Below are 12,976 nucleotides of genomic sequence, written 5' to 3' on the forward strand. Positions count from 1 at the left end.
CTCCTCTTCCTCACACTCACACTGTATAATTCTTTCTTTGCGTTCGTGTTAGTGTTGTTGTCGCTCCAGTCGTAGGCGATCTCCTCCTCCTCCCTCTCGTTGAGCCAGATCAGCTCGTCAGTGCATTGCGACACAAACATGTGCAGGCTCTCCAAGCTCCGCAGGCGCCATGACGAATGTTCCTATGGCAACCACACAAACAAAGCCCCATGCTAATCAGCAGTGCAGAAGCAAATACTGCAAAAGGATCCCTCTTACTTGGAAATTTGAATTACACTGACGATCCAGATGCATCTTCCCAGAAAACTAATGACAAACACTGCCCCATGTAAGAGCCCAATGTCCCGCATGTAATTCCTTAAAGGGTGCTGAACGCTAAAATCAAATTTGGATAGTGTTGTGATGGCAATTGTTTTAGTGCAAGTTGCCCATGTATGCAGGTGTAGAAATATTTGCCTTTTCTTCACTTGTGGTGGGAAAAAGTAATTTAGAAAGACTCTGAAATAATGTCTATTTACAGAAATCGTGACCTGTAAAGAGGTGGAGTAAATTTTAAAAAGTAAATAAATCTGAAAACCTTTTCATGAGCAGAGAACTCTTTTCTTTCTAACAAACTACACTCACTGAGCGTCCATCTACACTTGACAGGATATAAACTCAACTGCGGCTCCCTCGGCTGAGCTGTAACGTTAGCCAGCCGCACATTTTATTTTGGTTGGTGACATAGACAGATGGATAAATGGCAATACAGGCCAGAGGAGAAATGCATAAATATTTCAAAGTGAGCTGTGCCTGTGGTTTATTTTCCCCTTCTTTGTCCTGAATGTTATTAATGCATTTAATACATTTAAAATAGCTTTTTTAGAGGTAAATCTACAAGCACATACTTCTTAAAAACCCACAGAAGCCAAGAAGAAAAACAGATTGAGAGGAATAAGTATGGATGTGATTACAAATATATTATGGGATGAATAGAAAACAGAGGACACAGAGAAGAGACAGAAAGGGGGGACATTTAGGGGCAGCAGGAGAAGACAGCGCAGATGCAGATTTGTGCCACGCTATAATGGGATTAACTGAGGATGCTGGGTGAGCTGGGGAAACAAAGAAGTGCAGAGGAACTCAAACACACACAAACAAAGCCACAAGCCCCTCTGAGCTGAGACTGACCAGTAGTTTGCAGTATTGGTTCTCCAGCTTGGCCAGCGTCTCAGAGTAACTGCTCTTGAAGTTGGGAGAGACTTTAGCCTGGAGGAGAGAAAGTGAAGCCTCGTTACAAAGACCATCACTGGACAGACGCCCGTGTTTGCAAAGGGAGGAGGGATGTGTGAACCTCGTAGCTGCGTGCCTCCTGCAGGCTGTTCATCAGCTCTTCAATCGCAGTGTGTATGTTGTTGTGCTCGTCGAGGTTTTTTTCTACAGAGGTGAGGTCTGCACCCCACTCGGCGCGCTCCAACAGCTCCTAAAACACAAACACAGAATGATTTACCCACTGAAAATTACAGATATCTTCTATTATATGTCTTTGAATGCTTTTAAGACCTCGCTTCAGTTGAATGTGATGTTTTTAGGCTTGTGACGACTTCTGAATCCATATGTGACTTTTTTACAAATTCTGATTCATGTTTTATGATATTTAGGATGCTTTTAATTCATATTTCACCAAATTACTACATTTTATTTTCAGTATTTAAATAATTTAATAATAAAACAGCGTATAAAATAATCAGCAGTAAAAACAACAGCCCTAATTTTAAGAGAGGCTGACAGAGACTGACCTGCGTCTCCTCCACCCATCCGAGCAGCTCGTAGATGAACCTCAGGCTTCCTTCGTCCTCTGATGAAGACATGGCCACCAGCTGGGACCGAGCCATCGGTCGCCGCAGGAGTGCGGCTCCGACCGCTCCCACAGCTCCCAGCAGCGTCTGACCCAGAGACAGGCCCGTATCAGGGGGTCTCTGGTGGGTGTGCTCTGTCCCCGTGGTGCCCAGGGCCTGAGAGAAGTGGCCTTTCCTGTAGACGCTGGAGCACTGCAGTCTGAGGGAGACCAGCTCCTCTTGTAGGCGGGAAACTCTGATGAAAGAAAAGAAAAAAAGCACATAACTGATCACATTATTATAAACCTATGAAACATTTAATAATCTTTGACAGTATGATCCTGCTACAAAGCTGAGTTCTTTTTTTAAAGGTACTGCTGCTTTAAAGGGCAGCACACAGTGGCAGATTTACAAAATAGTTGTTTCATTAGCTTTCATAACAGCAGTGCAAATTAGACGGAGCAGCATGCTGATGAGACGCAAAATGAGGACACGCTTTCCATCATTTTTTGACACCACTGGTTTATATCAGTGAACACTAGATGCAGAGGAGGATACAATAGGTATTAATACAAAACAAAAACACAACAGGCAACTTGTTGACCTATAATGAGTAGCTTGTATTCCCAGCTATTAATCTAAATTGTCCAGATCATAACAATTAATTGAAGACTGCTGTGATAGAGCTGAAACTGCCTAAATCATTTTAGGTCTATAAAATAATGCAGAAATCACAAAAACTATAATAAATTAAACCAACATTAAATTAAGGAATATAAAGAAATTAAAAGGTGTAATAAGAAAAGATTAAGGTTAAAAAAATGAAATAAGTAAATAAATTAAATTAAATAGATTTATAGATATATATTTTTGGGACATTTAATTACTTTAAAAATAAATAAAACAGAATCACTAAGAGGGTTTTTTTGTATTAATTTTTGAAATGCTGGCATGTTTGGTCCTTCAAAAAGACCAAGCCACTGACTCCATCCCACCACCATGACTCACCTGAACACCAGCTGCTCCACCTGGTAGTATTTCTCATCTCTCAGGATTTTGAGCTCCTGATAGAGTTGTTGAATCAGAGACTCGCAGTCCTGCAGGTAACAGGCCAGCTCTCTCTCGCACTGCACGCCCTCGCCGCTCTCCGCTCGAGACATGTCCTGGAGACCAGGGGAGGGATCATTGATCAGTTTTGTTTGGCTTTTCTGTTATTATGAAGTATGACGACCTGAGGATTCGTGTTTACACAGAGATAAATTCAGTAAACAGTAAAGTGGAATCAAAGTGGACAGCAGCAAATACTAGCAGGAGCAATAAAGTGAAAACAAATATATAAAAATCAGGGTACAAAGAAACTCCAGACCCAGCACATCACTTATTCTGTCTAACGTCCCTTCATTCAGGCAGGAAGTTGTGCTCAGGCCGAGGAACACAGTCAAAGGAAGGAGTGAGCATGTTTGCAGAGGGCAGGGGAAGTGGTGTGTAAATATTTACAGTCCCAAAAGAGCGCTCACGTTTACGGCTTGGTCACATTAACACCCTGTAAAATACTCGGCCAAATTATTAAACAGTTACCCAACATAAACCCAGGGACTCTGTGTGTGTGAGAGGAAATTAAATGGATGTGAAGTGAGAGAGGTTCAGCGCTCACAGCCTGGAGTGTGTTCTTAGCGAGGGTGAGTTTCTCCTCGCAGTCCAGAGACATGTTCTGGATCTTATTGGCTCTCTGGAGCAGCAGGTCTAGCCTGTAAATGCACACAGAAGATGATGAAAAAAAAATGGGATCAGCAGTTATGATTTAATTATATGCAACATGTGAAGAGATTTGTGTGTGTGTGTGTGTGTGTGTGTGTGTGTGTGTGTGTGTGTGTGTGTGTGTGTACCTTTCCACAGCTGGCCGGAGAACCTTTTCTCTCTCCAGCATCTCCAGGATGAGTTTACCCCAATCCTCCTCCAGGTCATTGGGATGAAGGCCCTGAGGAAGCTTAATGCGACCAAACTCTATCCACACCTGGAATAAACAAACACACACGCAGCGTAAATACATGCCAAACATCCCAACATCTGTTAGTACAAGCCAGCTATGGTTTCCACATTTTTCACAATTGCTTGGAGGGTGATTCTTTTAAATAGCGCTCCCATTAAATTGCATTGCATTGGAGTACTTCTAAAAAACTAAAATAAAAGCTGCTACAGTCTGTGGAGGCAGCTTTTTAACAGAGCTCGCTAAGGTCAAAATATGGTCACCTCTACCTCCTAAAAATCCAAAGCCGTGAAGCTCAAGACGAGGCTTCAAAGTGGGACGCGCTACCAAAGCCATTACATCAGTGACCCCATTTATGAGCAATCATAAGTCACGCCGCAGAAAAACCCCGGTAACATCAGCTGAGTGAGAATAAAATGGGAACTATTATCGGCTATCATGTGTTTGTTTACAATCAAACAATCTGCTGCTTTGATAACAGCTCGACGAAAGAAACGACTTCGCTTCGGGAGGCGAACGTGTGACTCAGCGCACACAAACACGCTGCCAACAATGTTCTCTAACTTCCTCTCGTTGACACAATCCCCCTGAGCTCGACCTCATGATGCACGGAAAGGTGCCAAGTGCTGGTCGCCTTTTCCTTCCTCGTCTCCACTCTTCATTTGTTCTTACCTCCAGCAGTTTGTAGAGGTGTTCGATGTGACCTTTCTCGATCTCCTTCGCGGGGATCTCAGTCTCTTTGAAATGGACGTACTCATTGTAAAGTGCCTGAAGAAGGAGAGAAACAGCGTTATGGAGTCGGTGTTAACGCAGGCTTTGTTTGAAGCCAGCACCTGTTTTCAAAGGTTACAGCTTCCTAATCACCGCCTGCCTGAGGGGTCATTCGTGACGTGAATCGGCTCTTTTTCTCCACATCTCGAGACACTTCGTCAACCATTATTCTTTCTACTTCAATCTAACAATCTTCAATCTTCTGCAAACTAACTCACTGACTCTTCCTTTATTTCGCCTTTAATCTGAATACACTGCTGTGTGAAGTTTCCACATTATTAAACCCTTCTACTCTCCCTCCTTGTGTCCTCCCTTTATTTGCTCTCTCAAGGTTTCACTGAAATTGTTTGTCAGCTGCCTTATTCAAGGCTACACGTCTGTGGGATTGCAGATACAAAGCTGGGAAGACATACAGGGATTCGATTACCACCACAGTCAAATGCATTCATGTTGCTGTCAAGCAAATTTGCATAAAAAACACCAGTTAGAATGAAGGTAAATCTGTATGTCACCAATTTTCCCAATGCTGGGTGAAACATTACACATTTTAAGTGCTGTTTGTCGGTTTATCAGCAACATTATGCAAAAACCACCAAACTGAATCTCATGAAACTGAGATTCAGTTTCATGAGCAAAGTAGAGAGTCGCAAAATATGGTGCGGGTGCAGATCAAAGAGCGGGTCTAGGAATTATCATAATTACTATTTAATATTACAAGATTGAGCTTCTTTTTTTCCATAGACTTACAAACCATCAGACAAATTTAATGAAACTTGGAGAGCAAGGCCAAAGAACGAGCTCGTTAAATTCTGGCTGGTGTCCAGATCACATTATTAGGAATAATAAAGTTCGGGGGATGGGTACTGACCTTACGGGGGGACGTCCTGAGTGCTCTTCTAATATATAATTTAGAATAATGATCACTTCAACTTACTCGAGTCTCCTTTATTTGGCTTATTAGGTGGTTTTCTTAAACATGGACTCTCGCACATCTAAATATTTAAAAGAAAACTGTCGTGTTCACCTTGAGTTCTACGGGGTTTTGTGGGAAGTTCTTGTTGGCCATGAGGGCCGTGTGCTGGCGGCTCCACTGGAGCAGAGACGAGAACCTGGACTGGTACTCCGACCAGCGCTGATCCACCTCCTGAGGATGGGGGAGAGAAAGAAAATGTCGCAGACGTGACAGAAGCTGTTCATTAGTGGGAAATCATGCATCACACATTCACACACTGCCTGGCAACAGGTAGGCTGGCTCATAATGAATGGCTGGAACAGTTTTAAATTAACTGCATGATTATTTAAAGGTTTTGGCTCATTACTCAAAAAGGTCCACAGTGAACTAATAATAACCTGCCTAAATGTATTCATGTTTTAATGTTAACAGGATATGGAGGAACAGTACTGCAGGAATGTGCTACGAACTGCACGGCATGCATGCTAACAAATCACATGCAGTCCTGGGAAGTGTAGTGCATGCTTTAAACTGAACAAATTATAAATAAATAAATAAAGGCATGAATGGTAAACAAGACCGTGACGTACGTGTGCGCCGATGCCCTCTCCACCCTCGGGGATTTTAGGGAAGGCATCGTAGATTGAGGATACATAAGTGATGACTGACTTCTCATCTGGAGAGGGAACATCAACGTCTGGGGAGAAAATGAGAGGGGATGAAGTGAAAAGCTGCGGGAATTATGCAGATAGTTTGGTGCTTGTTACATTATCAGTTAGAGAGAGAGAAAAAACAGCCTCTGAGGTTTTCAGATATTTGGCTCAGTGTTAAACCCAAACCCACACGTGAATCAGTTAATGAACTGTAACCATAAATCAAGCAGCCAGTAAGATTTAGGAAGGCTCAGTGTTTATATGAACATTTTCACAGCTGTGTCCGTCTGTAACAAGATAAAAGGAACAATTAAGTTGCATCTGAAGTACCGACTTTCAGTCTTGAACTGTTTGAGAGACTGACGAAAAGCATTACTTAGTCTATTTTCTGATGCTCAAATGTAGCCGTTTCTTGGTCAGGCATGTAGCATTTTTCATGATTTTATTGATAAATTAAGCAGATCAAAGGTTTGGGAATAAGTCCAGGTCCTGCAGTTGTATCTGGAAACTTGATGTGAAATCAAAACACGGGGTCAAAAGAGCCCTTCCAAGTGAAACAGGCCGTCTATTCAGATCTGTTGTGGTGGTGTGGATTAAAAAACCAAACTGTCAATTAAAGCAAAAGTAATCACTTAATATAAGCCTTATAAATACAACAGGAAAAAATACAGGCTGTAGAAACAGCCTGTATTGTTTGTGCCAACAAACACTTCTCTAAGGTCTCTGGAGGTCTTCAGCAGCTTTTCCTGGAATGACTGGTCTATGATGAGTCTTTGAGGCGTTTTTTTCTTCAGGGGAAACAGACCTAAATATATAAAAGGGTTTTCCACACAGAGCCAGGGTCTGGAGCTAGAGCCATTAAAGATACAGTTGTAAATATGAAAGTGTATGCTTGTGGGTCATTACTGGTTGCCTGGGAGGTTGGCAAGCTTTCAAAATAAAAGCTGGAAGACAATAGGACAGCCTAATTTGAATTTCAAGTTTACAACTTTCGTTAAATATAAGAAGCTCAGTTAGTAAAACACTGAAGACCTGTCTGTGCTCGGCCATGAACAAGCTGGCCAGATGACTCAACAGTGGATCAACAGTCTCACCCTCAGCATCCAGCAGTCTGGTCACACCTAACGACTCAGCGATCTCGAAGGCCTGCTCCAGGTTCTCACGGTTACTCTGCCGTGACACCACCTCCATGTCGATCAGGTCGGGCCTGAAAAAGGAGTTGGAACAAAAAAAAAAGCTTTGTTTTGCTTTTTTCCTGTTTGTTTGTGGTCGTCAGACTCTGTTTATGTTTATCAGATTTTACAGATCATTTCTGCTGCGTCTGCTGTGAAAATATCACCGAACATTAGCATGAGATCATGAATTACTGTCCTTGTCTAATGATTTCAGATCAGATTAAGATCAAACCACTTCAATCACACAACCAGATACATTGTTACAAGTATTTGTTGAAACTATATTAACCATTTTGACATCACCAATTAATATTTTGTGTGTTGAAGTCAGTCTGTGTGTCTCTCAGAAGGACATTTTAATCACGCCCTTCGTCGTCTAACCTGTATCTGTGCAGCAGAGCGTTGAACATGCGTCCGTCGCTCCACGATGAGGTGAAGTTGACGCAGCGGAGGCCGGGGTAGCCTTCTATCGCCTGCTGGCTCCATAACAGCAGCTTCTCTTTGGCTGTGAGGTCAGCTGACTCGCCGCACACGTAGATTTCTGAAATCTGAGGGAGAGAGAGAGAGACGGGGTTACGACTGGTATTCGCCACCCCCCCCCCTCACCTCTGCAGAGCTGTGATCTGAGAGTCAAAATGTTTCGGGCTTCGTTGCCAAATGTACTGAAACACATTAAAACAATGTTCAGACTCACAAAAACAAATCTAATCAGGATCCAGCATGTGGGGACTTTTCTCATTATTTTCTGTGCACTGATGCATTCAGCCTCTCTCCATCAGCTTCATTGCAGACACACAGACGCAGCTACAGTGAGTTGGCAGAAACGTTCTCTCTCCCTCTCTGTATGAAACTAACTCACTGCAGAGATTTTATTTCCTTTTATTCAACCCGCTCGCTCTTTTCAGACCATCACTTTCCTGACACTTAATGACTGAGTGCATGTGTGATATCTGGATGTGTTCGTTTCAGAGGCGTTTTTATTAATGTTTATTAATGCCTTCTCCCATTTCCCGTCTGCAGCGTCTACAGTCTATCCTGCTCATTAGCTCACGTACACCCCCTACCCCCCAACCCTGTTCATCTGTCTCATGCCCCCCCGCCCAACCTCGATCTGTCTCTTCAGTTTTTCATGTCCTTTCATCTGCTCTGCTTCTTATTCTGATCAATCTGCTCTTCCTTCTCATCCTCTTCCTCCTCTACATAAACTCAGAGTCCTCGTATCGTCTCCCCTGCTGTTTGTTTCACGGAGTTCAGAGACGACGTCAAATGCACACGATCTGACGGTTAAATATGTTAAACAAAATGCACTTGGCCACAAATAGGTTTGATTTTTGCATCGTCAGTGGGCCTTTACCAGTAATTGTTTAATTGATTAAGCTCGTTTCTTTTTAAAACAATGGGGATCCTTAAATTGCGCTTGTAGTAACTAACACATTAACACATTAAGAAAAAAATTAATTATTTTTTAATAATTTGGGGGCAAAAAACAACTAAGAAGCCTAAACACTAATAATTTTCACAAACAAAAGAAGACATTTAACAGCCTTTAACCAGCCAGCTCCGGAGCACAAAACCCATAAGAGTTTTCAGTCTCGTGTATTCACAGCGAGCCAGAGGTTGTCGTCCTCCACTAAGGAGCTCCCTGAATTACATTAGCAAGAATTTTCAAATGGGAGAGCACGACTCATGCCAACTACCGTCTGTAATGACAGCTTCAGATAAACTCCTGCCTACAAACTGTATATAAACTATGAACACAGCTTCCAGTTCTGAAAAGTGACACCAGTATAAAAGTGTTTAAAACCACATAAGTACCGTACAGACATTCACAGGTGTCAACTCTCTTTAAACACTGTTCTGATGGGTTCATAATCTCAGTTTCTGGTTTCAAGTCTTACTGAATAGAACAAGAAGTTAATTTTCTACATTACAGTTCAATTTGTTGTCTGAATGGATGATAAAGCAGAGTGAGTGTGCTCTACTGCGTAAAAATGAAAAACCAGCTGTGTGTGAGCATGCATTTTCTACTAACATTTCAGGAGTCTGTGTGTGCAAACGCCTCTAAACACCACAGATGCAGCAGCACACGGCTCCTGAAAGCTCTTCTAACGACGTGCATGCTTATTAGGGGTGGATCTAAAAGAAAGTCTTCCACAAAGACTGACGGCTTCCTAACGCTTGGTTCGGTTCACTTAGCTACACGACCACTCAGCCATTTACCCCCTGCGTTCTTCTTCCTCTCAGTTGGAGCTCTTTGGATCCATCTGCCCAGAGCAACAAAGGCAGAGTGACGTATAGGCGGTTACTGTCAGTGCTAGGCTGCCGCTACTGTCATCTGTATTCTTCTGTCATCTCTCTTTCCCTAACTCAGCTACAGTCCGACACTCCACCCTCTCTCAGTCTTTCAGTTTTTCTCTCACTGCTGCTAATACAGAGCAGTATGAAAGTCCAGCGCGTGCCAGGAGACTGCAGCAACAGCCAAAAAGACGAGGAACGGGAGGGAGAGGAGAGAGAAGGAAACGTGATGAAGATGAGCAAGGTCGGCAACAGCACTGTGCATGTATAGCTTCCAGCTTCTTGTAAAGTAACATCTATTGAGTCCTCATTCACTCAGTGAAAATGACATATGCCAAAGATTCTGCATCACTAAAGGAGCCTCTCAACCACGATGTAAACACAAAACTGAGACGAACAAACGCTTCTGCTACATGACAACTCGTCATTATTCACACCACACATGCCTGCACTGAGACGTGGGGGCTACAGCGAGCAGGTTAGCATTTCTTACAGTTACTCCATGACTACACTGTCACTCAAACAGCAATCAACAAATATGTGTTTCGTGCACATGCAGCCTCCTTTGCAGGGAAATGCAGAGCATCGACTCCTCCATCTTAATATTGACACTGCACTCTGTGTGAGGTCTGCATCTGTGCACAGAGCCTGCACTCCCACTGCTACAGCACTTCATCCTCTTTTCCCCATTGTGCACGTCTGCCGTTCCCTCATGCATCAGGTGAATTAGTAAGTTTCAGAAGCTTTCAAACACAGCTTGTTATTTTGTGAGCTGCAGTACAATTTCTGTCAGGCCATTTGCTGCAGAGATACGGGCGACAGCGCCTGATAAAGCAGGTGAACCTTGAGTTTACGATATGAATGAGGTTGCGTGAAGCATGAACAGCAGAACAAGAGTGTCCTTCAAGTCGGCCCACGCTTCATAAATGCGTTTGCTTTAACCTACGGAGGATCAGAGGTACCAAAAATCACAAAATAATTTTATAAAAATGATTCACTAAATCATTAAATCTCTCTCTTGCTTTTCTGCCCATTTATTTCCCTAACCTCTTACTTCTGCATCTCTTTATGCTCTCCTTCTTTAGTGTGCAGAGGAAAAGGTTGTCATTTAAAGCATGTCATATTGTCAGCTGACTCAAAATGCCAGCTCACAGCAGAAATGGCTGAGACGCCTACAGTAATGCGACTTAAAAAAAAAGAGAGACACATTTTATAAAATTAATGCTTATTCTGAAATTTTGATTTTCAAAGTTTTGCTCCTCAATGATCCAAAAAAAACAAAAAACAAACTATAAGTTTATTACTGCTATCTCGCTGTAAACAAGTCTGCTTAGCCCAGTAGTTTATGTCTTTTGCGAACAGTCTCCGCAGTCATTAAACCATGTCGGCTTAACATTTAGCTTTCCTAAATTAGTCTGTTGGGTATTCGGCTAACGAACGAAGACAAAACCGTTCAACTTTACAACTGTTTAATTAACTCGACCGAGTCTCCTGAAGCTCAGAGTCTAAAAATGTCCCCTGTCAACGCAACTTCAATGTAATCATTTAATACAGTTTTCTTCTTTTCCAATCATAAGTAAACAAACTCAAACTAAAAACTCAAACTTTCTGCCTCCATAATAACCGTGAAAACACGAATGACTGCGTGACATGGTGACATCAGCGTGGATCTTAACAGAGATTAAACGAAATAAAGGGATTTGAAACAACAAATTTGAACGTGTGAACAAGATACTCGCTAATTTCTACGCACAGTGAGTAAAGTTAAGATAAAGTACAGGTTAATGTCAGGTCACATGACATGTATGGCTTCTCCAGTTGAGCTAAAGGCCTGATTATATGTTCACTAAACACAGTTTATCTTCACGGTATGTGCAGGTGTGAAGTGCGGGTATGAACTTGTGAAGATGTGACGCTCATGCGTGACCCAGCCGTGTGAACGTTACTCCAGCTAAAGTATAAACAGACGCACACAGACTAGAGATTAGATCAGGTAGCAGCAGTGCTCAGTGCAGCTATGATCCAGTCACAAGCATCCATGATCCACTAGCAGCCCCCTGGGGCTCTGGACCAGCCCTCTTTTAGAAACATGGCCTCTTTGAAGTTTTCAGGGAGAGGAGGGAGGAGAGGGAGGGGTGAGTGCTGGATAGGAAAAATAAAAAAAGAATAAAAGATGGATTAATTGATTTATTTGACTTAAACATGAAGCACCTCTGCAAAATCATGTTTAAAGGCTGAAAAGATGGATGGGTGCATGAAGGCCAGAAAGATAAATGTTGGATGGATAGCTTCAGACACAGCAGGATGGGGGTAAACGGGTAAATTTGGGTGGTGTTTTCAGTGTGCGGTAGGAATCCCCTCTGGGCTCAATGAAGCAGCCGTCTCACTGATGAATGCACATTTCAAATCCCTTTTTTATGCAGACAAGGGCAACACACACCCACACACAAAGGACAGCTGCACTTTAAACTGAACACAGACACATCCTGACACTCACCTACCGTGACATGACGCAGGAGCACGCTTGACACACGAGTATTGATTATCGCTGCCCAGTAAAGCAGCATTTTAAACCGGGGAACTCTGCAGAGCCAGGATCTATAGCAAACGCGTGTTTCTCATGACTCAGCAGCAGCTGTGCACCAAATGAGATCACGTCCAGCCTAACACAACCCGACAGCATCCCCTTACTGTACCGCCTTCAGCATGTGATGGAGAAGTGAACAAACCACAGCAGCCGTGGTAAAAAAGTGCCCATCATCTTTAAGCTGTATTACTGCAGTGGCTGCAGCAGGCTCTCTTATTTTCAAGGTTAAGGAGAGCTGAGCAGCTGTAAGCTAGCAGAGGAAGCCTCCCTCTTTCTGTTTTGGATCCCTCCTGCAAGTGTGTGCTGTAATAAGCCGAGGCCTGAGCAACAACCTGCATGTTTGCTTTTCAACACATTAAGTCGCTATTGCATCATCGACTTTTGGAGACTAATGTTTTATAGATTGATTCTCCTCTAGAAGCTCTTGTTATTTCTCAGTTATATCTGATCACATGTTAATGGGATTGCTGGTCTGCTATCAGAAAACAACACACTTAGCACTCAGATCTCAGCATCTGCACTATGGCTGGATTATGCAAAAGATTTAGAGCAGAACCGGCCCACCGGATGGTTTTGCAAAGTCTAAGAAATTGCAGAGAATTCATTAAAATTTCACATATTTCGATAAAAAGCACGGCTATTCCTGGTGTGGTGACGCAAGCATTTTTACACAGAAGTGGAAAATTAAAGTAAAATTTAAGTTATTTCTAGATCTTAACTTCAAACTTGTTTGAATCAC

General features: G+C 42.7%; 1 protein-coding gene across 21 annotated transcripts in view; it reads right to left on the reverse strand.

The window, feature by feature from the left end:
• Positions 1-12,976, reverse strand: part of macf1a (microtubule actin crosslinking factor 1a) — a 237,642-nt gene that overhangs the window by 105,142 nt on the left and 119,524 nt on the right. For all 21 annotated transcript variants that reach the window (XM_076879037.1, XM_076879039.1, XM_076879041.1 and 18 more), the window contains 12 exons: positions 7,737-7,903; positions 7,275-7,387; positions 6,118-6,224; positions 5,600-5,719; positions 4,477-4,572; positions 3,704-3,831; positions 3,472-3,565; positions 2,826-2,980; positions 1,779-2,073; positions 1,334-1,462; positions 1,171-1,248; positions 21-182 (listed from right to left, as the gene is read on the reverse strand). In XM_076879037.1, coding sequence (XP_076735152.1) covers positions 21-182; positions 1,171-1,248; positions 1,334-1,462; positions 1,779-2,073; positions 2,826-2,980; positions 3,472-3,565; positions 3,704-3,831; positions 4,477-4,572; positions 5,600-5,719; positions 6,118-6,224; positions 7,275-7,387; positions 7,737-7,903 — 1,644 coding nt within the window. The remainder of the gene's footprint in view (positions 1-20; positions 183-1,170; positions 1,249-1,333; positions 1,463-1,778; positions 2,074-2,825; positions 2,981-3,471; positions 3,566-3,703; positions 3,832-4,476; positions 4,573-5,599; positions 5,720-6,117; positions 6,225-7,274; positions 7,388-7,736; positions 7,904-12,976) is intronic.

This window comes from Maylandia zebra, linkage group LG22 (genome assembly GCF_041146795.1).
Source record: "Maylandia zebra isolate NMK-2024a linkage group LG22, Mzebra_GT3a, whole genome shotgun sequence".
Classification (NCBI taxonomy): Eukaryota; Metazoa; Chordata; class Actinopteri; order Cichliformes; family Cichlidae; genus Maylandia; species Maylandia zebra.